Source organism: Paracoccidioides lutzii (genome assembly GCF_000150705.2).
Source record: "Paracoccidioides lutzii Pb01 unplaced genomic scaffold supercont2.14, whole genome shotgun sequence".
Taxonomy (NCBI): Eukaryota; Fungi; Ascomycota; class Eurotiomycetes; order Onygenales; family Ajellomycetaceae; genus Paracoccidioides; species Paracoccidioides lutzii.
In genome coordinates this window covers 844,600-870,673 of record NW_015440960.1, presented here as the reverse complement: position 1 = coordinate 870,673, position 26,074 = coordinate 844,600, and the positions used below count along the sequence as shown (strand labels likewise).

Sequence of the window (26,074 nt, the reverse complement as noted above, 5' to 3'; positions counted from 1 at the left end):
AGAGACATTATGAACAAACAATAAGCCAGTGATCTTCCTATTAAACTTCATATGTTCTCAATTCTAATAGAAGATTTTGTCGGATTTTATCCAACCAGTGGCAACTCGAACGAGTCAATCAAGCTGCTCTGTATCTAACACTGTCTGTTTTCCATAGGTGCAGGGTAGTATATTTCTCCGTCAGTGTAAGACGGGAAGTTGAACCATATCTATCCCTTTACATCCTTTACCTCTTAAAATGGAATCTTCAGTCTTTTTAGTCTGTAGTTATATTCAGAAGAACTAATTACATCTTATGTAGGAACTGTGATATATCACCGACCATCATCAGGAAGGATGGTCAAACAGAAAAACAATTCCGTCGCCGTATAAGCATAATTTGCAGTACAGAAGAAGTCAAGACAACGCATCTAGCATCAAATGATCAAAAAACGTATGTTAAGAAAAATAAGGCCACCATTAGCAAAAAATATCTAAAGCGAATCAAAACACCAGACGATCTTGTACCTGAAACGTACGTCCTACTTCAATGGATCCTTTATGAATCCCTCCCCCTCTCCCCTCCCCATGACACTCGCGGCGTGTGCCCTCTCCCATTCCCATTACCACTCCTTTCGCTAATAATTCCAGCTGCCATACCCCTTCTGCCACCATTCCAATTCTCATTACTCTCATCCTCATTACTATCACCATCGGGTCCTGAACCAGCTACATATGCCGGCACGGGAGCGATAATTACATCTCCAGCACCCCCTTTCCTTCTCGCTGGCCTCGTCCCATCAGCAAACTGCACTGTCCCCTTCACTTCACGCGGTTCCCCATTGTCCTCACTATCAGACTCTTGAATCACAGGATGTCGTCGACGCCTGCCACTTCGAGCACGAGTTCCACCGGGCGATTCCATTTTACCATTGTCACTTTCATCACAATCGCCATGATCCGTCAATTCGCCTAGTGCTGCTAGTCGTCGCTTGCGTTCTGCAGGAGTTTCTCCGCTATCTCGTCTGACGTGACCCGACGGTGGTTGGGGAAAGGAGAATGTCGGGAGGCTTTCAAGTTGGCGGAATTGCGAGGGCGGAACACGTTCTGTGCCATCGTCCTCGGAGTCGTGACGACCAAGCGTAGAGGCTATGGACGCGGAGTTGCTTAATTTACCGGCTTCTGGGGTGGAAATGAGGTGCTGGCGAGGCGCTTCACCAACGATGTGGGTTGGAATGGACTGTTCTGAATGTTGACCTTGTTCCCTGCTATTCTGATAGTCGTGCGTAGGTAGTGTGGGTAGCTGTGATTCTGGGTGAGGTTGTCGTTCAGACAGTCGTAAAGGTTCTTTGTGAAGGGCAGCTTTCACCTGTTCTGGCGTGGAGGAGTGATGAAGGAGTTCCGCGCGAGTTTTGGGATCAAGAGAGCGAATCTGGTTGATGAAGTTGTTCTTGCTCATTCTACGTCCCATATCAGGTCTTGCCATCAGATCGGCCCGTGTTACCGTGAATCGAAGTCGAGCGTCGTCTGAAGATTCGCTTTCAAGCTGCTGTGCTTTCTTCGAAGGTTCGCCACCCTCTTTACCTTCTCCAAAACCAACCCATGTTCCTACGCGTGACATCTTTCGTCGCATATGCTCTGGTTCAGGGAATGGGGTGTGTTTCATGTCTAGCGCACCACTAGCGCCCCCTTCTTCTATAACCCTAGAAGACCTTTCAGGAGGAATGGTGAATTTCTTGATGACTTCACCATCCGCATCTTCAACAATTATTGTGTTTCCAAACTGATAGGCCCTTGCAGTCCGACGCCCTTCTTGTTGAGGCTTCTGAGTCGAGGGTCCAACCTTGGAAGCTTTCACTTCCCCTTCTCCAACTCCCATCCAAGCAGGTAGATGTTTTCTGATTTTCTCATAATTACACGGCGCCTTCTCACTAACAGTAGGGCCAAGATCTTCACCTCTGGTCTTCTCATGTGAGAGATCCTTAGACGCTGGAAGTTCACCGGTTTGGTCCTTCTGAGGCAGTGTAAGCTTCTCCAGAATTTTCTCATTCTCTTTGTCAGGAGTTGTATCTCCGACATCAGCCACGTCCAAGACATTTCCTTGCTCATCTTCGATGATCACCTTTTCACCCTCACGATAAATTTCCACCTTACGTTCTCGAACCGTTTGGGAACCTTCAGTTACCATCTGAGATCGTCCCCGTGGGGATTGGTTCACATCAGTGACATCACCCAATGAAGGGCTAGAAACCTCCAGTCTTCTCTGCGGGGTAATTGCAGACTGGCTAATAGGTCCACCAGCACCCATCCTCCGTCTCCTCGAGGGCTTACGACTTGATGCGCGACTATTTGGCTCGCTTTCTGCATCATCTCTCTGACGTCGCAGCATGTTCCCCGGAAACCCAACAGGGCCGAGCGTGCCGGGCGGGAACTCTGGGAGTCTCTCATTCGCATCTGACTCCATCGAATCTTTTCGCAATGACAATGATGCTTTGGATTGCGATTGAATGCGAGGAAGCCTGTTCATCCATGAAGGCCCGTCATCGTTGGCTTGTGTATAGGACATGGTAATAGTCAATGTATTAATGTGTTTTCCAAGAGTAAATACGGCAATCGAAGATCCGTGGACGATAATAGACGAGATGACCATGAATGTGGTAATAGGCCAAATGAGAGCGACGATTGTGTAGTTGTGTTCGCCTAGTTTTGGCAACACTGCGAGAGGTTGAGTCGTTCCATGTTCCAACTCTGCTCTGGTCAGGATAGCAGCAAAAATAGCACCAACACCAATTGGACCAAAGTGACCAGCAAACAGTGCTTCTCGCCATGATTTAATATCAGATATGAAAGGTTTCAGGAGCAACATAATGGGAATCCGTCGGAAAAGGATCACAAAAATGGCAATAACAACCAACCTCCAAGGCACCAGACCAAGCTCTGGCTCATTAAACTGCTCCCATGGTATAATTGCTCCAAAATAGACAAAATAAGCTAAATTGAGCAGTAAATCAATAACGTTGGAAACATGGGATGCTTCCGTCTTTTCCGTAAACCACCCATCGTTACTAAAGCCCACTCCAGCAGCGAAACCAATAAGCAAATCATCCATCCCTAGCAAACTACCAGAGCCCGCGCAAAACAGAGCTAACACAAAGTAAAACACAAGGAAACTCTCTCGATCAATGAGAGTTTTCCGTTCCGCAAATTTGATGGCATGGCGGCCAATATACCCGATCATGAAACCGAAAAAGGCACCAAAAATACACTCGTAGAGGATAGTAAAACAGATCCAATGGTAGGCCACTGCCTTAGAATCTGGCCTGTACTCAATAATGTAGACAGCAAGGTATATGAACGGAAACGCCATGCCGTCGTTACAACCAGACTCTGCGGAAAGCAGGTCTCGAAGATGTTTGGGAACACGTTTTGCAAATTTACCCTTACCAACAACGGATGAAGCCAGAACGGGATCAGTAGCAGTAACGCACGCAGCGCAGGCAAGGCTTTCCAGCCATGTCAATGGAGACACCATCCACCAGATAAAAAGACTGGTCATGAGCCAGCCCCAGGTCATGACGGGCAGCAGGAGTAAAACAACCGACTTCCAATGTTTTTCCATGTACGATTTGGGCAATTCGACACCCACGGCAAAACACTGCACAACAAGAACGATGCGCGAGCATTCCAATGTCAGCTTATCAACATTTCCCCATGAGATAGGATCGAAGAGGCCTGCAGCATGGGGACCGAAAATGACACCACATAGTGTAGCTACTGTTGCTTCACCGATATAGAGTCTCTCCTTGACGAAGAGCGAGCACAACATGAACAGGCTCGTGAACCCACCCAAGATCATGTAGGCCACGTGTGGCTTATCAATAGCGAGATGATCCCACGCCATAGCTGCAGGGACGATCTTTACTTGGTTGGGACGAGAGGCAACTTGGCGGAGGGAAAATGGATGGTCACTGAATGTCAATTCCCTTCGCCTGTGAGCTTGAAAAGGCAAGGAAGTGTTGTATTGTCGTGCCGAGCAGGAATAGCTGATTTTTCTCTGCCGTTTCCTTTCCTCCTCCTTTCTCCTCCTACTTTATTCTTCGACCTTTTATGTCTTGGGCATCAATAAAATTTCTTTTCTTTCTTTTCTTTTTTGTTTCAGCAACCAGAACGCCTTAAACCACCGCTAGCCAACCACAATCCCTATAGATTATCGCAGCAGGGCACAGACACAAACGTCCCGAATATTCTCGCCAAAGAATCCCTCTTCAGTCAACCTGCCAAGCAGCTTTCTGACATGCTCCTGCGAGGAATTCCGGCTCACAAAAAATAGTGGTGAGAGCGGGTATTCGCCTCCGATAAGGTTTGGAAACACTGAGGAAAGTCATTGATTCTCTCCAGTGGCGCTGCGATATCCGGATAGAAGAACTTGAGGATGAGGGGACCAAAGGCGACTGGATCTGGGTAGCTATTTTTTTTTTTTTTTTTTTTTTTTTTTTTTTTTTTCAGCACCAGGAAAGCCAAGGGTCAATTAAGACCTAAATCAGCAGGGTATTGAAATGTCAGCAAAGGGTGAAATTTCTCTTATCCGTACCCAAGGTGGACTGGTAAAAGATCCCAATTTTCCGTTGAAACCTTGAGAAATTAGTACCTAGGTAGTTCGCAAAGAGAGAAGAGTTTTCGAATGTCCAGGAAACGAGTTCTCCAAGGTTATCAGAGGTGTAGCGAAAAAGCCTCAGCCTAGCGAAACAACGCCGTTGCTGGCATTAAGGAAATATTAGACTATTAGTGCCAGTGGCACCGGCGACGAGCAGTCCCAGACGAGATTTCTAGCGTGTTGGGAACTTCTGAGCCCAAGTTTAGCTCGTTCGGTGTCATGATTATGGGGGGCTATCATCCCAGGCGGTTCTTCTTGGCTAGTTAACACCAGCAGCACCAAGGTAATCTCAGCTGCGGGTGTTGGTATTGGCTTCAGAAACGCGATTGTTTGTCAATTGTAAGAAGAGATATACGGTCAGGTACTCCATATACCAGTGTTAAGGCGCAGAGAGAACAGACTATCTGCTTATCAAACTGGGACTGGGACTCTGAGTGGTGAAGAGCAGAGAGTGAGGGAAGATGTTTTAAGTGTGTGTTTGTCTTTGAGAGAAAAGCGATTATTTAGTTAGTTACTAATCTATAAGCGACGGGCCAGGAGTCAAAACACGTTCAAATGCTCAACTTTCTAATAGAAAGCTGACCTCCATAGAGGAAGTATCTCTAGTCCATTGGATAATATCCATGGATGGGAGAGGTCAGCCTCCTCGAATTGAAAAACGTACGAAATATGGCGGATTTACTACTTTCTACCCTAGTTGAATCTACTGTGGGAGAAAAATGGGTTCAAAGATTCATTACACGTCATAAGGAACTAAAGACTAGATTCTCACACAAACACAACTACGAGCGAGCTTTATGTGAAGATCCCAAGATTGTACGAGAGTGGTTTCAACGGGTGAAGAATACGATAGAGAGATATGGCATTGTGGATGAGGATATCTCCAACTTTGATAAGACCGGCTTTCAAATGGGGGTTATATCAACAGCCAAGGGTGGTGACGGAGTCTGAGAAACATGGCAGGCCAGCGCTTTTACAGCCAGGAAATTGAGAATGGGCGCCTGTTATTGAGGAAGTCAACTCAAGTGGCTAAGAGATGCCAGCTGGCATGCACAGTGCTGCTCTCTTAGGAAAGGAAAATAAGGTAGCTAAGAGCTGCAGTTGAGAAGAAAAAGTGCAAGAAGAAGCAAGCTCATACGTTTATCGCTCAGAATGGAGCTTTAACAGCTGAGGAAGGAATAGCTAGCTAAGGCTCAAGCAATTGATCAAACTGTACAAAGGCCGCCACGCTGCAGCAATGTAATATAGAAAATGATCCATTACGTTAGTAGTTACTAGGAAGATTTTATTTTTAAATCAAACATGTTAACATTTTGTTATATTTATATTTATATTTATATAGAATATGAGTAGAGACTTTCTATAAAATAGCTATATAACTTATGATTCTGAGAATCAGTGATTTATAATGTAACAGAGTTAATGGAATATATCTCTTAAATCTTTATACGTTAATAAAAGTATCTTTGATTAAGATAGACATCATCTTCTGCCGTAGTCATATTGCTCATTTAACAAATTAGTCAAGCTCACTCACACAGCTTTTCAACATCATCAATCTACATGACATCGTCACAGAGACACTGCTGCACTGCTATGTTACAGTTCACAACAGGTTTGCACTTCTATGTTCTGCACCACTGCATGAGCCAGCCACCAACCTCCACATCCAATCTCCTGTTATACCAAGCAAATGTGAGCTCCCACTCTGATTGGCGTAGTGAGCTTGGCAATTGCTTGATTTTTTAGGGACGGGAAAACGCTGACATGGTTATGGAGAACGGAACAGCGAATGCTAGGGTTTTTGTTTTTGTTTTTATTTTTATTTTTATTGTTTTTATTTTTCAACATATGGATTGGCTTTCAGAAGAAATATCCAGATCAAAAGTTTTCCCTATCTGGGCCACCAAACTAGCTGTATGTTTCCTTGCCGAATCCTATATCAAGATATATAGGTACAAGAGGCAGATGAGAACGTAAAGTCTCAAGGGATTTCGACATTTATATGCACAGATAATCTGAAGTGCAGATATCAAAACAAATGTGGAATCGTGTCTGAAATCATCCAAAGGAAACGGAAAATAGTCGGTTGGCAGGGGGGTATAAAATTTAGAATTGAAATCAAAATCAAGATCAAACTCCTGCAGGTCACAACAAGCAGAGACGGATAAACAAACTGCACCAAATGATAATCACTATCCAAGCAATCATTACAGGTTTCATCATTCAGGAACATTCAACTTCAGGAAAGGGGTGCTCTGGGGTTGAACAAATATGAGACTAGAGGAACTAGGAATTTGTAAGGAACAAAGAAGCAGCTCAATGAAGAGAACAAGATAAAAGACAGGAGAAGAATGAACAACATTGGTTTGAAAGAAACATTATATGAACGTGAGGGGAAAATTTGGAACGCTTCCTATATCCATGTCCACATGCATATTCCTTAACCATATACTTTATCAATCCAACAAAACCTGATCCAACACAGGGTTACGTTTCGCTGTTTCGTTGTCCATTTTACAAGCCTTTCTAATCAGAAGTAGGCATCGCCTCGACTTCCACGCACAGAGAACGCCAGTTGTCTGCTTGTAGCTCTGCGTACTTCACTCTCTCCTGACTCCAATCCTGATGCAGTCGACTAACATGGTATTGGCTCATCTGGAAGTACAGCAGCTCATCACGGATACATTCCTTAATGAATACACCCCTGGCGTGTTGTTGGACGATAGATTTCTTGTCCTACAGGAAAGAAATAATCCATATTAGTTAACAGATTAAGTTCCTCCTAGTCGATAGGGAATGAGTGAGGGAATGAATTGGGCAACTCCAGCCAGCATTTTCATACCTTGATAATTGAATCTTCCACCTTCTCGACCTCCCCGGGCTTAACCGTCCCTTCAGGCCTACTTCGCAAATTCTGTAATTTCCTCTCATTGCTCTCAATCCGCCGCTCGAGTTGTGGAATATTGTCCTTGGCATAGCGGTCCCTTCGATCAAAGAGGTCGCGCATAGCCACGTAGCAATCTCGTTGCATCTTGAAATCTTCCAGGACCCCGTCGTTCCACGCCTTAGCCTCATCATCCAGCAATCCCTGGCTGGCGATAAGGTGCTTAGCGGTGGAGTTTATGCCGTTGTTCAACAGCGGCACATAGTTTGTGTCAACTGCGTAAGTGTCCGATGTACAATCGGTTAGAGCTTGCAGGGCCCTGGAAATTCGGAATTGGTCCGCAGCAAGGCCTTGAGTGCGTTTGACAAGACGGTCAAGCAAATTACAGAGGTTGATGTAAATTTCAGCTGAACGCTTGATACCGAAGTGAACTCTATCGAAAGTTCCGTCCAAGGTCTGAGGGAGGGAGTCTTCGAGGTCTGGAGGAAGTAATTTTCCTGTAAATTCTTCCTGGACGGAAATGGTAGCCTGTTTTCGCCAGACAGATAATTCCTAATTTCATTTTAGTTTTAGCACTAACACGAAGGCAGGGTAAATGAATGTATTGTTTTCATTTTGCGATACATACAGTCGGAACGGTCAGAAACATCACTACCAGCTGTTCCTGGGTCAATACCGGATGGCGAACAAGGGAATTTGCGAATCGAACTAAACCCTTCCGTCTCTTGTCGAGAAAGGAGTTTGAATCCGCTGCGAGGTGAGTGCCATTGACTTGTTAAAACCAATTTGTGAGTATATTTTAAGCTTGAAGTCAAGCTTTCAACGTACCTGCGACTCGCTTTGGAGGGAGTAGTGGTATCTGGCGAAACGGATACCTTTTTTGCAGACAGTCCACCAACCATACGAAATCGCTATATCTCCGGATTACAGAGCTTCCTCTCCGCGAAGATTTGACCTCGTAGTTTCGGTGTTGGAATAGGAACATGCCCTCCTTTTCAGGCAACATGTTGATTGTTATCACTTCGTCCACCCCTGGCGAGGTTACCCTACCGCCGCCAATGGATCTAGATACATTATTATTGGAATTAGGATTTCCTTGGTCGTCCCCTGGCTGGACAAATCCGGCACCCATCGCTGAGTGTCCCGCGCCTCCGAATCCGGCACCCGATGGGTTAGAAACGCCTTCCTCCCAGCCAGATCCGACACTCACTGGAGTATTTTCGCTGGGTTGTTCGGAATGCTCGCCCCCATTCTGCGAGTCAGGTTGACCACTGTACCCACCTGAAGTTTTGTGAGAAAAACCATTCGTTGGGGGATGTGCGGCCGCGTCAAATTCATTAACTCCAGCATTAGGTCCAGTATCATTTTCAATGGAATGATTGTGGCCACGATGGAGTCCCGGGCTTCCCCAGGGATCGGAATCCCCAGGGGATTCCTGGGTCATCCGTCGCGGGGGAGATCTCTTTGGGGTATGTGGTTCGTTGGTGGTTTGTCCAATTCCACCACCGTTTCGGGATCTCAATTCGTCGACATAAGGTATGTTAGGTCGCGGGAGTTCTAAAATTTAGGCACCAAATGTATCGGCATAAATTCCCTCGAAGCCGCAAGTAGTCAAAATACCGGAATTACTAAGGAAACGGAAGCTAACACTTACTCTTCCGTCTCTCGTCAATGGTATCGAACGTAAGATCTTCACCCTCCTGAGCCAAACCTATCAGAGCAAGCAAAACATTGAATTCACCTCTCCCCAATCCATTTGGGGGATCGCGGCCACCAGGAACCACCATATTAAGAATCGTAGCCTGTTCCTCGGAGCTCAAGCTGGAATCTCGCAAGACTTTCCTTGCTCCTTCAACAGCGATGCCAGCACCAAACTTATCTCCCGAGTCTAACACGGCATCATAGGCATCAATATAGCTTTCTGGAACCTCTGAGGCCGGTAGTAGCATCTTCACAAGCTCGTGGCGCGCAGCCCTTTTCGGGTTAGTCGAGTTCCATGGTGAGGAAACTCCAGGGGTATCGTCCGCGAAAAGGGAGGACGATGAGGGTTGACCAAAGGCTGGCTGATCAGAAAACAAAGAGGACTTGGATTGCGAGACTGCATAGGTCTTGGCCGCAGGATTATCATCGGGGGAAGTGCCGAATAGAGACATGGTGAAGTGTGGAGAGATGACAGTGATTGTTTATTTGGGGGAGGGGGGCGTTTGTTCGGGCTTGATTTACCGCTACTCAGGCCACACTGGGGTGGTAGAGCTGCGCTAGGGCAGCGGGGAGAAGGGCAAGTGTATGTATACTCACTACTAGCCCAGTAGCAATGAAGAATAGTGAACGCTTCAAGCGGGCATATGCTGATGATGGAAAGGCTGAGTATATCCCCTAGGAACCGCGCAATTGGAGAACGGGCGGCTCGGCACTAGTGGGATTCGGCGGCAGGGCTAAGCGCCGTCACGGGATTTGGCAGTTCTGCTGAAGGTCATTCCCCCTCAATTAACCATGACGAGCAGTTTATAGAGGTAGGATATATACATTAGTTATATTAACATTACCCTTCTGCAATCTTCTCAACAAGGGCAAGTGTTGACGTACAGAATAATCACGTGTTGCTTAACTACGTCATTTTGCAGCATTAACCACTAAACCCGGCTCGAACCACCGATATATATCTACATGTATGACTTTCCCACGCTCAGTGAAACCCAAAGATTACTCGTAAAGAACAGACCGATGATCCACATGATAAAACTTAGTCCCATTAAACGGGTTTACCTTTACTACAGCACATCGGGAATATATACATATTCTCACATTGATTGAGAAGCGCAAAAAAAGAAAAAAAAATTGGACAAATGGCCAAAGGTTCTAATTAACTACAGAGCAAAACCATAGCCTCACTTTTATCCCGCACAACGTACAACGCCGATGTAAATGACATGAGTTTATATAGTCCAATGTCTTTAAATCATATACCTTCCTCACTGGAGCTCCCAGATTCGTCCTCATCCACAGATCCTTTCCCAGAGCTATCACCCCCCACTCCTCTTTCCCCACCCAACCTCTGGAGCTCCTGTCCCAGCACATCTTGCCATCCAGCACCGCCCGTAGCCAGCACGCTCTTGGGATTGAATTTCCCTGAAAACCACCTCTCCTTCCGTATGCTTGCTTTATCCCCACCGTCAAATGCCGCTCGACTTGCCCTCGTAGTCCGATATCGCTTGTTCCCAACTGAGTCTTGAGAAATGAGCCCGCTAAGAGCTAGCCGCTGTTGTTCAAGACGCAAATCGCAGGCGACAATGGTTCGAATATACGGTGCGAGGTCTTCGGAAATTGGAGCTATGCAGTTGTCAAATGAAAACGACTGACGACCGGATGACTGGTTGAAGGGGTCTGGATTATCCGTTATTGGTTCCAAGATATCACGTAATTCGAATCGATTGAAGTATACAAGTTTTTTGGGGGAGAATTTCTCCAGAGCTTGTTGGATGACGGCTTCTTCGTCTGTGGATGATGATTTATTAAAGCAGGTTTCCAGCAAAACGCTTATTGAGACACCAATCTTCATTGGTAGACGTGCGTAGTCGATTAGAGGGTCAGTTTGTAATAATTGGTAGCCTTCCGTATACGTGGAGCGCTGTTTTCCGGTCATTTCAGGCCAAGAAGGGTCAAAAACATCCTGTGTAAGTCGTTAGCATTGTTGTATTTATATGTTCGACAATGATAACATACTTGTGTCAGCTCCTCAGGTGAACACCGGCAAATAATATCCAAGTTACCCCTCATATCAGCCTCTTCACTTTCCTGAGCCAGCGCTTCTAGAGGACTCTGACCGTCATGACCCAATGACACGTCTCGCAACATTTTCGATTCATGCCAATCCATAAGACCCATATGCCATTGTTCCAAACACTCAAGCATAAGCTGACTCCTTCTTTCATCAGGATCAACTTCATCACACGCGATGTCATGACCGACCAAGCCCATACCGTGAACATACGTGTCCGTGCTTACGACTTTTGGAAAATCGGCTTCCTTCTCATGTTCATCACATAAAAGGGGTCGCTTAGCCAACCAGTCTAATCCTGCCTTCTTGCTTCCAACAGCCATCTGGCACCAGAAATCCATCTGCATGATCGTCGCGCGAAGATCGCGACGCGTGACAGTATACAGTTCCGATAATCGTTCTCGGTCCAGAATATGTCCTTCGTTGGCCGCTAGGAGGAAAAGGTAATCAGCAGCAAGGTCGCATGGACTCTGGCGAAATCGGAGAATGGCGTGAAGTTTTAGCTGTTCAAGGGGAAGAAGACGTTCATCATTACAGGTCATAATAATCGGTCTCTTTGACTGGCTGATTAGTGCTAAAACACCGCTCCAGAATTGCTTGTCTTCTTCGAAGAGGATGTCGACTTCCTCGAGGAGTATGAGGGACTGTTTCTGGCTTGGTTGGGATTTGAGCACTGATTCACTTCCACACAGGGAAGTGCCGGCAGCGGCGTCTGTTCTCTTTTTGTCTACAGGATTTGTTCTTGACTTAAAAAAGCCTTTCATATTGACTGGCTTTTTGTTCTCATTACTGGTGGTGGAAAACATTGACTTTAGTGAAGAAGCAGCTGCGGAAGTTTTGTTAACCTTCCCAGGAAGCTGAACAAGATGATTCTGGGTCATGTCTCCAACACGCTCGACGACATCTTTTGCATTTCTGCGACTTCCGGCATTTATCTCAAAAATCTCAAATCCAAGCTCTTTGGCCACAGCGTACACAGCAGCGGTTTTGCCGCAACCAGAGGGTCCACTGATAAGTATCGAATTAGCTACTGACCGCTTTTCTGGTGCAGATTTGCTGTCTGTAGTCAGAGTGTCCGATCGAACAACAGTTCTTTTACTGGATATAGTAACTCCACCAGCCAACTCATCCTCGTGGTCAGGAGCGTCAATTTCATCCATTTGAGACTCATCATCACTAGAAACAACAAACTTATCTAGATCTCTCGGCCTTTTTCGTTTCTTCTTCCTTTTTGTACTTTCATCCGGTGTCTGCTTCGACTGCTTTCCATCACTCCCAACAGCGCCAGTGTGCACTGTCGAAACGATGAGATTTTGAAGCCACTTTCTTAGAAGTAGAGCTTCAGTGCCTAGCTGAAGCACGGAGTCCGCACCATTTGGAGCATACTTGTGAGTCCACGGGATGTCATCGAACTCGCCCCGATCGAAAGCAGTGGTTGATGATCGTATAGAGGAAAGTAGTTGGGCCACCGCAGGGTGGGATGTGTACGGCGATCTGGCTCGCCGACAAGGAAAATTTTCACCAATAGTTTGCGCAGTCGCAAGAGATAAACCAAATCGATTCATTACTGTTTCGAAGAAGCTGCCGCGACTACAAGTTCTTTTGCCTGGGTGTCTCAATATTTTCTTCATTAAAAGGCGCCTCGTGGCTTGTAGCATTAATCGTGATTGAACTGAAAGAATGTTTTCACATTCAGGTATGGTGGTAGGTAAGCCTTTGGCTTTTCGTTCTTCAAAATCCAGGAACGAACCAATGGTCTTGTTGCTCGATGGAAGCCCACGGATATGGACAGCTTCACGCGGTGGCCAAATAGGATCTATAGGATCCGAATATTTTGGATGGTGCGAACGCACTCCAGAAGTTACGGCTTGTGAATTATCCATTCGGTGGGGTTGATTAGCAATAGCTGGTTGAACTTCCCGATCCCCTCTAGGATGTATTGGAAACGGAGACTTTCTTTGCACACCTTTTTCTTCGGATTTCTGAGTGGGCTTACTCATGAAAAAAGGGTGAGTCGGTTTTGTAGGTCGTGGGGGGTGAGGGTTAGGGATTGCAATGGCCGGCACCTCCTTCACAACAGGATATCGTTTTTGACCACAAATTATTTCCTTTATTAACTGGCCCAGAAAGGGCCGAGACTCCTTTTTGGCTCCGTATTTCAAAACTACTACCAGAGATTGCCCTTCATCTCGTTTGTGTCGCGCTGACTTCCTTCTGCCGAGTTCTTCTGGACCTGGACCTTCATTTTTTGGTCGATCGGGAGAGCTCAACAATTTGCCGTTTGGGTTTAATTTTAAGGTTTTGACCGGAGGACCATCGGATCTCGTGATAGTCGCGACAGGTTTTAGGTATGGCTGGGATGATTCTGGTAAAGATGAAGAAACCAAATTCCGCGAATCCTTTTGAACTAAACACTTTTGTTCTGGTATGTCAGGCTCGCTGCGAGTTGAACTCTCGAGCTGTATGCCCAAAGCGGGGATGGGATTATCCTTAATGAGAAGTCGTCGTAGTGGGCCAATGGCTGTCACCTGTCCAGCAGGATCTTGTGTCCCCGTTTTTCGTCTTTTTTTCCGACTGGAATTTGCATCCCCTTCCTTCGACAGCGAAGACTCAAGGTTCCACAGTTTGTGTTCGGGCTGGAGTTGCAATGCTGCATTCCGTTTCCTGTTGCTACAAGATAGAATTCGTCCGCCATTGTGATTGGGGCTATCAGAACCAGATGAAGGATTCACAGATATGTCAGCAACATAGTCTTTAGCTGTCGCTGCATCTATGGGCCCTTCGGGCTGTAAAGGTTGAGGTTCGGACGAAATGAGGTTGTTGTCAGTGGGGCCTTTGCAGATGTCAGTATGTGCTTCATCTGCAAGACCGCAAAACCTACCAACCTTTCCCAAAAAACGGGTGCAAGGTCCGCTGGTCATGCTGTCCCATGACCGTTTTCAGAGCAATATCAGCCATTCAATTTCCTTGACCGTTCACGCATTATGAAGGATGTAACCATCAAGAGAGGGAGGGGCGAATGGGTTTGACAAATTTACATATCTTGGGGAGAGAGCATAGATTTGGTAAAAGACAAATGGTAGAATCAACGCCTGAAAAGCAAAAGTGAAAACCAAATCGGGGACACTCGGCCGTTAAAGATGGATATAGAAAGCCGGTTGATGTTGAGATTGTTGAAGAGTCGTCGTGAGAATCTTTTCGATCGTCGCGTGCAGCCAAACCCGTTGGAAAGTGACGCGTTTGCCAAATGACGTCTGTATTCGGCTAGCGCGTAATTCTTAAGGGAAAATATTACTCCGATAGCCGCCCGAAGCGCCAAACTCTAAAAAAGTTAAGAGGTTGATTGATATTTTCGGCGTTGAAAGAAACCATCATATCATATCTGAACAGGCCCAGTTGCGTTTCAGCCAGAAACGTGACTTTATTTTTTTTTTTTTTTTTGGGCAAGATGGAGCTACATGCGCCGTCTGTCCTGGCCCAATTACCACTCCCATTGGAAACTTCGGCTGGTAAATGCCAGTTGGGCGAGGTTTATGGAGTGGACGGTCCCAAGAAAAGGAAACGACATGAGGTTACGGCTGCTATTGACGGGGAGAGTGTGAACATCTACAATGTATGAGCCCACATTTCTGCCCATTTTATCTTTCCTGGTACCATCTCTGACCGTTTCTCCCAGGTTCAATTTCCGAAACTAGTCACCTCCTACGCAATCCCGCCGCAATCATCGTTCTCGTGTCCACCGCTGTCTGTGCGGCAAAAATCAACTCAGAAAAACGCAGCCGCAAGAAGACATACTTATTGTGCTATAGAGCAACCGGAGAACCAAATCCAGTGCTTCTTGGACGAGTCTACTACCGGCACCCACAATACACTCAACATTTCCAACTCATCCTTCAAGCTGAAAGAATCCCTAAGCCCTGTCGTCTTTCTTAATATCATTCCTGCGGTTTCGGAAGCAGGGAAACAGCAGGACCCCTTCGATATCCTTTTAGTACATAGAGATGGACGAGCGCGCAGGCTATCTCCGGACCTCCAGACTCAGAAGTGGAATGTCTTGCCAGACCTTGCGATTGAACAGCCCGCCATGTATGAAATCCAAACTGGTTTTCTTGTTAGTTTCGAGGATGCTCGTAAATCTCTGTTTAAGGAAAGACAGGACATAGTAGCAACAGTGCTAGGGGATGAGATTGGGACAGAGTCAGCCGCTTCATCTGTGTTAGTGCTTGTTTCCAGGCCAAGTGGCCAAGAGAAATTACTTCCCAGTGACATCAAAGTCATCGTGTTTTGTATACCAACTCGCACTGCTGAAGACGATTTCTCGACAAGCCAGTCAAAACGATTACGGCATCTCATGACTATTAGCCTTCCGGATTTGGAAGACCACAAACTGTCTTTTGGAACACAGTCCCACCAATGGAACTTTTACCCTGCCAGCAGTAGTCTCTTATTGTCTTTTGAAAACGGGTTCATTAATTATGATATATCTCAATACTCACCAGATATATCATCTCATATGATTCTTCCTGACGAACATTTCTCTTCCATCATGCGAATATCCTCGCAGTCTGTCATTGGCGCCCGTAAATCGTCTGTCGCTATTTATAACCCTCGATATCAATCGATTCAAGGAGATTTTTCGTTAGATGATATTTCTCCTGTAGGAACGACAAAATCAGATGCTGATAAGGGGGACCCGATTGTGTTTATTTCATACTTCGCGAAACTTGGAATTGCCGTTGCTACGCGAGGGGAGACACTTCTAGGATTTGACCTAGCGTCATCCCATGATGCGTCTCTAAAACAGGCCAGCGACGGTCTTTTGATCAATGCAATTGGGAAAGGAATCCAATCACCAGAATATACCGCGCGGATAGCGATGGACAAACCAGTGGACAACATGCAGCAGGTGGGACTTTCAGAGCCGCATGAGGTTGCAGAGTGGACTTCATTAAACAAGAAACTTGATGCGCTGGTGAAAGATAAAGACCCTGGAAAGTTTGACAGAACTATACAAAAGGCATTAAGTGAGATGTCAACAGCAGGAGGAGATGGAAAATCCAGACATTTACGGGGATCAACGGTATTTGTGGATCCGGAAAAGATATATTTCCTTCTCGGAAAGATATTTTCTTTGAGGACAACAACCACTGAGCCAAAGGCATCGAAGCTGGTCGTCTCTTTCCTGCCATCTAAAACATTTAAGTGGCTTATAAGCTCTCATCACCTCAGTTTGAGCAATATTCAAACTGCTCTTTGCCATTCGATGCACCCGAAAATACCGCCTCCAATCCCCAGTGGCTCATTAGTTCGGGCACTCTCTGAACAGTCACTCCAGTTATTACTGCAGGTATTACGAGGCCCAATAAACTTTGAAGCAGCTGAACTCACCCATGCACTGAAAATCTTGCTGGACGTCGCCCGCTCCCGTCAACAGAGACCAGAAGAGGAACTACCAAAAACCATCACCGAATCTCCACACCCAACCAAAGAAAGCATCGCGCAAGGGATAACACAAGGACACCATAACACATCCTCCACTACCAGCAACGGCCCCGACACCATCACAGATGCCATCACCGGCCTCAACTTAACTCTCACAAAGCTCCACTTCCACCCTCTCGACAAAGTAACGCAATCTATCCGCTCCGTTCTCTCCAACTCTGACACACTCTCCATCATCCACCATCTTCGTCACTCCCTCGCCACAGGCGGCTACACCTCACCATTCGTGGAACAATCGACGACTCCCCTTCCCTCTGACCCTAAAATCCCCACCCTCGACCTGTCAACTATGGTTGATCTGCTAACCGCCTGCATCGACGCCATCGGCCCCAGCGGCTGGATCTCGGCCGCTGCTTTCGCTGGCGGAGAAGATAGCGAAGCATGCCTAATTGCAGACATGAAGTCCGAGATCTCAGCTGCATTGGTTGGTGTCGAGGAGGCGACGTATCTGAAGGGAATATTGCGGGAATTCGTCAGATATGCTGAAACAGCCATTGCCACCAATGCTAATAATAGCAATGTCTACAACCGCAGCCGGAACAGCAAACATAGTCCAGTCCAAGGGGCTACATTAGGAGGGCCTCTTGGCAGTCGCCTAAAGCGCAAGGAACGCCATAACGGTGCTGACATTCTCATATATGACATGGAGAATATCAACGGTATAAACGGTGCACTCAATAGCGACAAACAAATGCTTCCTCTTTCTCTTAAGCGAGTGGCAATTGGTGGAGAGATGAATCAAGATGTCGGTGGCGCTGCGGCTAATGGTGTTATGGTTGGTGAAGACGTGAGCAGGAGTAAGATCCGGAGGACGACAGGTGAGGTTGTGCAGAGGAGTAAACGAGAACTAGGTTATTTGAGGCGAAAGGCGGTGGGGAAGTATTCATTTGAGAAGATTGTCGTATAGTTGCTAGGTGAGTAGACATAGCTGCAAGTTATTCGGGAGGGTAGAGGTTAGATAAACGAGATTTGATTACATCAAGAAAAATACTCAGCGGATCAATCAACACTCAAGTCGCGTGTTTAATTTCTGGTTATTGTTGACAGAAACATTTATCTATGTACACATAAGACTGAATATCAATGGCATGTTGTTCTCAATGATTTTTGGCGTTTCGATTTTTAATTCTCCTTGCTTCTGATCTTTTACACAATCATGCGGCTTGATTCGATTTCCTCAAACACATATAATGAACTGGCTGATACAGAGCGGGCACCACCAGAATTTTGCTTCTGCTTTCTTCTCTAAGCAAGACTTAGCCATTATTTACTGTTCATTTCGTACTGCTAGAGTGCATATTTCGTTTTGTTAATATCCAACCATATCCCAATTCATTTAGAGATTTAAAGACGAGAGGAAATGCACAACAATAGCTCGGCATAATTTGAATTTCCTGAAAATGTCTTGGACAGGGGTATATATGAGGCGTTTGCCTGATAAAGAAACTCGAGAAACTTCGTACATATTCTGAGGAATGGCCGTGGTCATCTCCCGCACGGCCCGGAAATGGGTAAAGGACATCAACTTGCATGTATATCAGCGGGGAAAAACAGTCATAAGGATGGCAAGAAGAAACTAAATCAAAATAGTCTAAAGCTTAGAAGTGGCAAGCTGAGGATGAAATCAGTTCACTCACAACACAGCCCCAGCAGACGAGGTAGCGATTGCATTAAGTTGAACTGGATGAACGAGTGAATGATGTGTAGTTGCTTTGCATGCAAAGTCCAATCCCCATAGCATAAATCTCAAAAAGGCCATCGAATATAGAAAGGTTTTTTTGTTTATTAACAGCAGAACATAAATCACCGTCACATTGGACAATAGGGTAATTCCCAAAAAAAAGAAAAATCAGAAAAATCGTCAAGGCAGAAAGAGGAAATTTGGGAAACAGAAAAGGAACGAAACAAATCAAAAAAAAAAAAAAAAAAAAAAAATCATGAATTCATGGCATTGAAACACCGAGTCTTCCCGTAGACAAAGTATGCAATCATAAGGGCTCTCATCTGACAGTGTTGGGGACGGAAAAATAAAAAATTAAGCAAGGGAAACATGAGTGGTGGGTTGGAAGTAGCATGCAAAAAAAACCAGGAGGAAGGGGTAAAAGACTGTAGGAGCATCAACATAAGTCGAAGAGTATATAGAGGCAACTGGGAGGGGAATTTTGTAAAAAATTAGAAGGCCAAAAGAAAGAAAAACTGGTACCCGGCGGAAGCTATGCTTCATTGGGGCGAAGAGTGAAAATATCCGCAAAGCCAGACATCTACCCCATCAAATATTCGATCTTGTAGGACCCCAGCAATCCTGTGTATCAACATAAGGGTATATATACAAAAAAAAAAAAAATACGAAGCTTCGTGCATGCAGATAGACAAAGTAATGAATGAACTGTCGTTGAATGAAAGCCCAACCTTGTCCTGATAATAAGTAATATCATTTGATTTGTTTATAATCTCCCCACCATGACGAATAAGACCGAACCATGAACCTGAACATGATAAGACATAAATTCCGTGATCGTTAAGCTGAAGGGTGGAGAAAAAATTGTTTCATGATGTAGTAATTTTAAATCGAGTTTTTCGAGATAATTGAGTGGGTAAATAGTAGAGTACAGGGGATCCTGAAGGTCAAAATCACTTGTTGGGTTTGGTGTATGTTGGTTTAAAAGGTTTCGCGAGCCAATGGGGGGATTATATGTTGAAATATCCCCGATCCATACTCCAAAATAGTCGTTAACGGAACTATAGATCATCAGGAATCCAGTGCACAAGATGGAAGGTGTCTATACGTAGTACCAGCCGTCTCTTGGTCTATCCAGTAATGACCGAATTTTGCGCCCGTTCCCTCATCCGGACCCCTTGGGCCTCGAGTGACCGAGCCATAACTTTTGTAACTATGCCAAACCGAAAATGTGAGTTAAAGAGTTTCGGTGGAGTAAGAATGAGAGAAAAAAACAAAATCTACGACAAGAAATTTAAAATATAGGGCAAAAATATAGTAAAAGCATTACTCACTAGGCCAAACAGCAGCCTGATCCAAAAGATAGGCCGTCGAGAACAAGATCTTCGTCCCAAAACCACCACCGACCAAACTTGGAAGACGGCTTGATGGCTCGTTGCCAGAATTACCAGGATGATGCGAAGCATTCTTCATCTTCGCTTCAACATTGTTAAGTATCTCCTGTATCTTTTGAATCAACTTGTAATCCTCGTCTTCCAAAAGCATTATTCCAGGAACCTGGGTCAAATCTATCGCATCCTGTCCCAGGATTCCTAGATATGGACCAACCCGCTCCTGAATTGTAGTGACCCATTCAGCCAAGACTTGGGCACAATCAAAAGCACACATGGCGCTTTGGATGGGAAGTTCCCGCGACGTGAACTCAGCGTATGTATTGCCCAGCTTGTCCGACATCGAGATAGAATCTGCAGCGTAGAAGGCTGCTTTTCGAAGATGTCGTTCGCGTCGCGTTGCTGCAATCTGCCGCTGTGAAAGATTATTTTGCATACTGTGCTCTTGATTCGGATTTCCAATGAGTGACAGATCGCCTACACCATACTCAGAAATCGAAACTCGTCTGCCTGCGGGTTGGTTTCCCACAGCAAGCTGATCCGGGAAAGGGTAGTCAGTACTAGATGACGCAGACTCTTTCATATGTGGAATGATTTCCACTCCTCGTGCGAGTTCATCTGCCATACCATTCCAGTCTCTTTGCCAAAAAGCTTCTTTCGAACGACCCAAGTTTACGAACAATCTAACATATGCGAGATCCAAGAGAGGAATGCTATCCGCTGACAGAGGCCCAAGTCCGTAAGGATTTGGTCGTTCAAGACTATGTCTAGGGTTGGAGCTCCATGCCGATTGCCAAGCCCTAAGAGCAGGTTCGATATGTGCATGCATCGCTTCCGTTTCTTGCGGTGTCCATGGACGGCCCATATGCCGTTGTCGAGTTTCCCAGATATAGTTGTGCAAAGCGTGTATCAGCACTAAACAACCGAATGTACTAGGTTTCAAATCACTCTGCGGAAGATCTTCACCGGTGGCGCCAGTGGTAAAATGCGACTGCGCTGGTGAACCCGATTGTCGTCGATGACTGGCCGTAAGAAGTGTAGTCAGGGCTATAGAGAATGGTATTCCTCTGAGGTGAGCCGTAGCTCCCCCCGATGATGCCCAAGCCTGAGCAGACTCCGCAGCCCAAAGCTGTTCGTCACAGGGCAAATCCAATCGAATTTCCGAATTCATAAGTGCTGGGGCATGGTTATAGGCAGAGACTAAAAGGCTGGACAACGTGAAAATGGCATAGAGAGTCCTTTTTCGCTCTTCCACTATTTTCCATTTCATCCATTCCCTATGGTCATGCCACGCCTGTGAATTCATCCCATCCACATGGATATCATTCCCGCCGGGGTTATATCCAAGTTGATCTTGTGGGAGGTTCTCGGCTGGTAAGCAGTGAATCAATTCCGCTGCTCTAGCTAAGCTAACCAAAGCAGCACAATGAGTACTTGCAATGTCTGCTGAAGTTTTGTCACCGCTATTATGTCCATATATAACATTCAAAAGCATAGTCTGAACTAGCCATAGTGGAGTATTGTGAACGGAATTGTCGCGTGGAGAACTTGCTCTGTTTAGGTTGACCGACACGTCTGCTTTTCGTCGCTGTTCAAGGTACACTTGAATCATTTTCTTCGCTGACTCGAAGAGTTCCTTAGACGTCGCCGTTTCGAATTCATAAAGGGCACCAATGGCTGCCATAGATAAAATCAAGCATCCACCTCCATTCGCAATAGTGGTTGAGCCGGAATTTCCAAGTCCATTGGGATTCTTCAGACTACTTGAGTACTCGGGAGCATCAAAATCCAAAGTTGGTATGTGAAGGAATGGCATGTGCGGGTGGAAATAATTGACATATGCTGCAATGTAGCGTTGGAGGTCAATCGTACTGGGCAAAGTGTATGAGTTAATGCTGAAGGAATGTTGACGGGGAAGGGCACCAGAGCCCGACAATGGGCAATTGTGAGAGGATTGAGAGAATCGACGATTAGGGATAGCAGTGGGCTGTTGTAAACTAGATAAGAGGGAATGACGAGGAGAATCGGTAGAAGTTTCTGTCGACATTGGTGAGGTGGAATCCGGCATAAAGGTATTGTGCCTAACAGTGGTAGTAGTAGCATCCCCTATATCTCCGTCAGTAACCATTGGGGGATGGAACATGTTATTTGGTACCCCAGACAATCTGGACTGCCCTATCGAGGACATGGACGGCGGTGTTGAAAATGATTGGTCCGAAAACTGGTTCTGTGCAACTGCCAATGACTTGGGTGAGACTGTTTCAGGTTGCATATCCGTGAACGGCGATGAGAGTTCTATATTGAACTGATTGGTCGGTGTTTGGGTTTGGACAAGCAATGGATTTGGCCACGGCCCTGAGGAACTGGTCGCGACTTTGTTTGATCCATCAAACATAACATCGCTGATCCCACTTTGACTTCCCGTACTCATAGCTGAAGGAGACGAACCGTCGATAGCAGATTCATTCGTATTGGCGAATGTCATATTGTTCTCAAATCCATGCAACCATTCGGGGTTGAGATCTTCATCAATCAAGCTCTGAGATGTTGCCATGGTTGAAAATGCTGGGTGAAATGGCGATGTTGGGGTATCGGTACCAAAAGGGTGAGGCGACCCAAAGTGTAATTGAGCGGGGTTAATGGTATTATTACTCCCCTGGTTTAACATTACGTCGCCAAAAGGCGATTCATTGAAACTACCAAAAACGGGTGCCGTGCGAAGACCACTTGACAAGTCCATCGGAATACCAGTATCGAGTTTGGTCAAGCCGTTGCTAACGAGCGGCTCAGAAGGGTGTGCCCGGAACTCGTAGTTTGGAAGTCCTGGTATCGAACTTAGGCTAGGGTGGTTTGTGTGGGTAGGATGAGGCGGTCTCGAGCTACTGGAGTTTCCAACCCCTAAGATCCCGAGCGATGAACGATCAAGATGGCTAATGGTATTGGCTCGGGGTCTCATACTACTACTACTACCGCCACTATTTCCACTATTTGCAATGGAATTTTTGCGGACCCGAGTTGAACTGGGTCCAGCACCGCTGGTGCTCTCTCTCCTTGGATTTTTCGGGCGCGATGAAGGAGTGGAAGTCATATGAAGCTTCTGCTGATGCCGTAAAAGGAGATCCCTCCGTGCAAAACACCTTGTGCATTCTGGACATTCAAAAGGCTTTTCCTTGGTATGAGACCTCTCATGGCGCTTCAAGTGCTCTAGACGCGCAAAGCATCTACCGCAAGTCGTGCAAACATGAGGACGAGGTTTATCTGTTTTGGGTGGAGGGATATCAGGATTTTCGGCCTGTTGCTTCCCGTTATCAACACCTGGGCTGGGTTTTGGTGGAGATGCTGTGAGAACGGTTATTAACTATAGATGACACCCAATAAATATCTAGCAAATATATCATTTACAGCTTACCAGCGGTAGTAGCCGTACCCTCACTTATAGGAACAAGTTCTTGGCCAGATTGGCTGTCGGCGGGATTTTGGCCCGCCATGACATCTAGCAACATGGTATGCAAAAGGAGGTATCACCAATCCACGTTATCTGCTCGGGGGAACTCGTCGCGGAGGGTGAACGAAACCTAGGGGTCAAGGGGGGATGTTTAGGAGGTCAGTGTTATTCGAAAATACCGTAAGTACTCGAGGGAATAATCCCAAAAAAGTGTACTAGGTTTTCGGAGCTTAAAATCAAATTCCAAGTGGACGGAGTATGGTGAATGGCGAAGCTAAAGAGCACAAAACTGTGAATGGAAGACATGGGTTAACAGTTTTCCATTACGACAAATTGAAATCAATTATGAAAGATCTGAAGAGACCACACAGGCAGCGCTCCTCCACACCGATAAAGCCAGATTCAGATTGTAAAAATTACCTCATATCTGTAGGAGAAATAAATTATTAAGAGCTTACCAGTATTAGCTCCGAGAGCTTCAATACCCTAAAAGAAAGATAAAACAAGTTGCGAATGGAATTATGGCTCTTGGAATGGCTGGAAATAGACTGAATCCGGCGGCGAGCAAATGTACGAGTCAATCCCTCAGAAGCCATATACCTCTTGGAAAAGACCACCTTTCCGAGCTCGTCGCTATTGAAGCATTGGTACGAGGAATGACAAGCTGATAGCGGTGACAAGCACAGACGAAACCACAGAGATGATCAGAGAATCCGCGCTGGAAACACTCGTCTGCATAACCAGAATATTGGGAGTTGATTGGATAAATAATTTCTTCTTTTTCCCTCCCTATTGCCCGATCCTAAGGTTACTTCTGATGTTTGCTGGAGTTGGGTATCATTGACCAATATTGATAGTGGAGACAGGAATGGAATAACACGGGATAAGCAAGTAAGCCACGAGAAGGTTTGAGGAGCTAAGGAGGATGACGGCAAATTCCGAATGAAGATAGACAAGTTAGGGAGAGTATAAGTTGAAGCTGTGTTTCAATTGCGCCAGCGAATATATGAAGATGTGGTTGTCGGGAGGCTGGGTGCATCAGACAACGTGATTCAAGAGCTGTTTCATGGGGTCAGAAAAGAGGCCGAAGCACTATAAAGAGAGAATATGCTCTTGAATGAGGGTTCATGAATTCCGACGCAGCTTGAGCGGAAGAGAAGGGAGAAGAGGTGAGGTTGAGACGAGGTTGAGGTGAAGTGAGGTTGAGTTTGTGGATGGTCCAACGTCAGAGGGAAGTCGGCGGCGGCTCCAGGTTGGAAACTTGGGTTTGCGGCTTATCGAGGTGGCTCGTACACACTTAGCGGTACATGTACGAGCAACTTGGTATGGTATCGTCCCGCGCCCCAAGCGGCGAGGTATTGAGATTCAATTACAGTAACGGACAGCCAATTACCTGTCTGTTGTGAACTAAGTGTACTCTACGTGTACGTAATACCACTTAAGGACTGACATTCCCGCCACGTCAATTTGAAATTTTCCAAGCCTGCCCTGAAGGTTAGCAATAATACCATTCGAGTCTGAAGCAGCGATACGGGAGCTTTAAATACAAACATCCGTAATCCGTATTCGTAGTGTATGAAACAGCCTATTTATACTATTTCTCACCAAGATCGTTACAATGTATTGCTTGCCTTCTTCTGACTGGGATATAATTACAGGAGCTGTCCTGTCCGATGCAGTGTATAAAAAGGCATGAAATTTGATCTCCACATCAAACCTGCCTACCTACCCTATTATATTACCACCAATTTGATAGACTCGCAAGCTTCTGCTAAGGGAAAGCCATTAACCAGGAACGAAACCCAAATTAGTGAGACAAATATACATTTCCCACGAACCGGGAGGGAACTTTCATCATTCAAAAGCACAATCATTCTTATGGCATCAGTAGTGTCAAGCATTTCTCAACTCACTGAAAACACAGGAGTCATTGGTGTTCTGATGCTACAACACAACTGTCGAGCCCTCTCCTAGGTCACCCTTTGGAGACACATTTAGTCCAGTAACTTTACCTTGAGAACTAGCGCAGTAGAGAATTTCCGAACTGCAAGGATACATATTGAATTGTCTAGTCGGCAACTGCAGATTTCGGTTTGTCCGAAGCTACCTTAACGTATCCTTGGTACTACTGTATTAGTGCGTACCTTACTTGGTAATTTCATGTTTTCCAACTCGAGAGCTTTGCGCTCAAACTCTTCGTTTTGCACGTTTGAGCACCTATCATCAGCCCCTCAACGTATGCATATCTCAAGCTGAAATTTGAAAACACAAAAACACCACAGCGTGCAACCTGATATTAGCTGAAAAATCGTAGTTTGGAGATACTCTCAGCGTGGTTAAGTTCCGGATTTGAACAGCTTAAAAGGAAGGGAGCTGAGGATGCCTTCATGACAACCACCTGGGCACTAGAAGAAACCCGAGACAGTTAGATGGTAAGAGTAAGAACCTGATCAGCCCGAACCCAACAAATATGTTGAAAGGCTAGGTGTACTTCTCATACGTCAACCGTGGCAAGTCAATGATAAATAAGTAGTTACTTGCACAATACTAGTTACATAACGACATCTCAACCTCTCAACACCGCAGTGAATTAATCGCCACATAGCATTTCAGCACATCTGCGTTTCTTTCTTCGTTCTATAACAAGGCACACCAAGGAAACAGCGGAAAAATAGTCAGAGTGTCAGACTCAGGAACATCCATGCCGGCGGCTAGAGATGCATATTCCCGTGAGTCTTGACTTCAGAATCCAGACGAGGT

General features: G+C 45.7%; 6 protein-coding genes across 6 annotated transcripts; 2 read left to right on the top strand and 4 right to left on the bottom strand.

Annotated features, from left to right (window-relative positions):
- Positions 1 to 538: 538 nt before the first annotated feature.
- Positions 539 to 3,880, bottom strand: PAAG_05532 (Na(+)/H(+) antiporter; the record flags this gene model as incomplete). The annotated part of the gene is made up of 1 exon (XM_002792757.1): positions 539 to 3,880. One exon carries the CDS (start codon positions 3,878 to 3,880, stop codon positions 539 to 541), a length of 3,342 nt encoding a protein of 1,113 aa, XP_002792803.1.
- A 3,282-nt stretch (positions 3,881 to 7,162) lies between these two features.
- PAAG_05530 (sorting nexin mvp1) lies at positions 7,163 to 9,673 on the bottom strand (the record flags this gene model as incomplete). Its single annotated transcript, XM_002792755.2, has 5 exons — positions 7,163 to 7,372; positions 7,479 to 8,072; positions 8,149 to 8,291; positions 8,349 to 9,077; positions 9,175 to 9,673. The coding sequence occupies 5 exons, from the start codon at positions 9,671 to 9,673 to the stop codon at positions 7,163 to 7,165; spliced, it is 2,175 nt and encodes a 724-aa protein (XP_002792801.1).
- Positions 9,674 to 10,479: 806 nt separating this feature from the next.
- On the bottom strand, positions 10,480 to 14,256 carry PAAG_05529 (hypothetical protein; the record flags this gene model as incomplete). Its single annotated transcript, XM_015845603.1, has 3 exons — positions 10,480 to 11,190; positions 11,244 to 14,131; positions 14,184 to 14,256. The coding sequence occupies 3 exons, from the start codon at positions 14,254 to 14,256 to the stop codon at positions 10,480 to 10,482; spliced, it is 3,672 nt and encodes a 1,223-aa protein (XP_015699829.1).
- Positions 14,257 to 14,746: 490 nt separating this feature from the next.
- Positions 14,747 to 17,707, top strand: PAAG_05528 (hypothetical protein; the record flags this gene model as incomplete). Its single annotated transcript, XM_002792753.1, has 2 exons — positions 14,747 to 14,911; positions 14,975 to 17,707. 2 exons carry the CDS (start codon positions 14,747 to 14,749, stop codon positions 17,705 to 17,707), a joined length of 2,898 nt encoding a protein of 965 aa, XP_002792799.1.
- A 2,097-nt stretch (positions 17,708 to 19,804) lies between these two features.
- On the bottom strand, positions 19,805 to 23,372 carry PAAG_05527 (DNA binding regulatory protein AmdX; the record flags this gene model as incomplete). The annotated part of the gene is made up of 2 exons (XM_015845602.1): positions 19,805 to 23,208; positions 23,279 to 23,372. The coding sequence occupies 2 exons, from the start codon at positions 23,370 to 23,372 to the stop codon at positions 19,805 to 19,807; spliced, it is 3,498 nt and encodes a 1,165-aa protein (XP_015699828.1).
- Positions 23,373 to 23,835: 463 nt separating this feature from the next.
- On the top strand, positions 23,836 to 24,073 carry PAAG_12058 (hypothetical protein; the record flags this gene model as incomplete). Its single annotated transcript, XM_015847598.1, has 2 exons — positions 23,836 to 23,961; positions 24,059 to 24,073. 2 exons carry the CDS (start codon positions 23,836 to 23,838, stop codon positions 24,071 to 24,073), a joined length of 141 nt encoding a protein of 46 aa, XP_015702823.1.
- Positions 24,074 to 26,074: the final 2,001 nt, after the last annotated feature.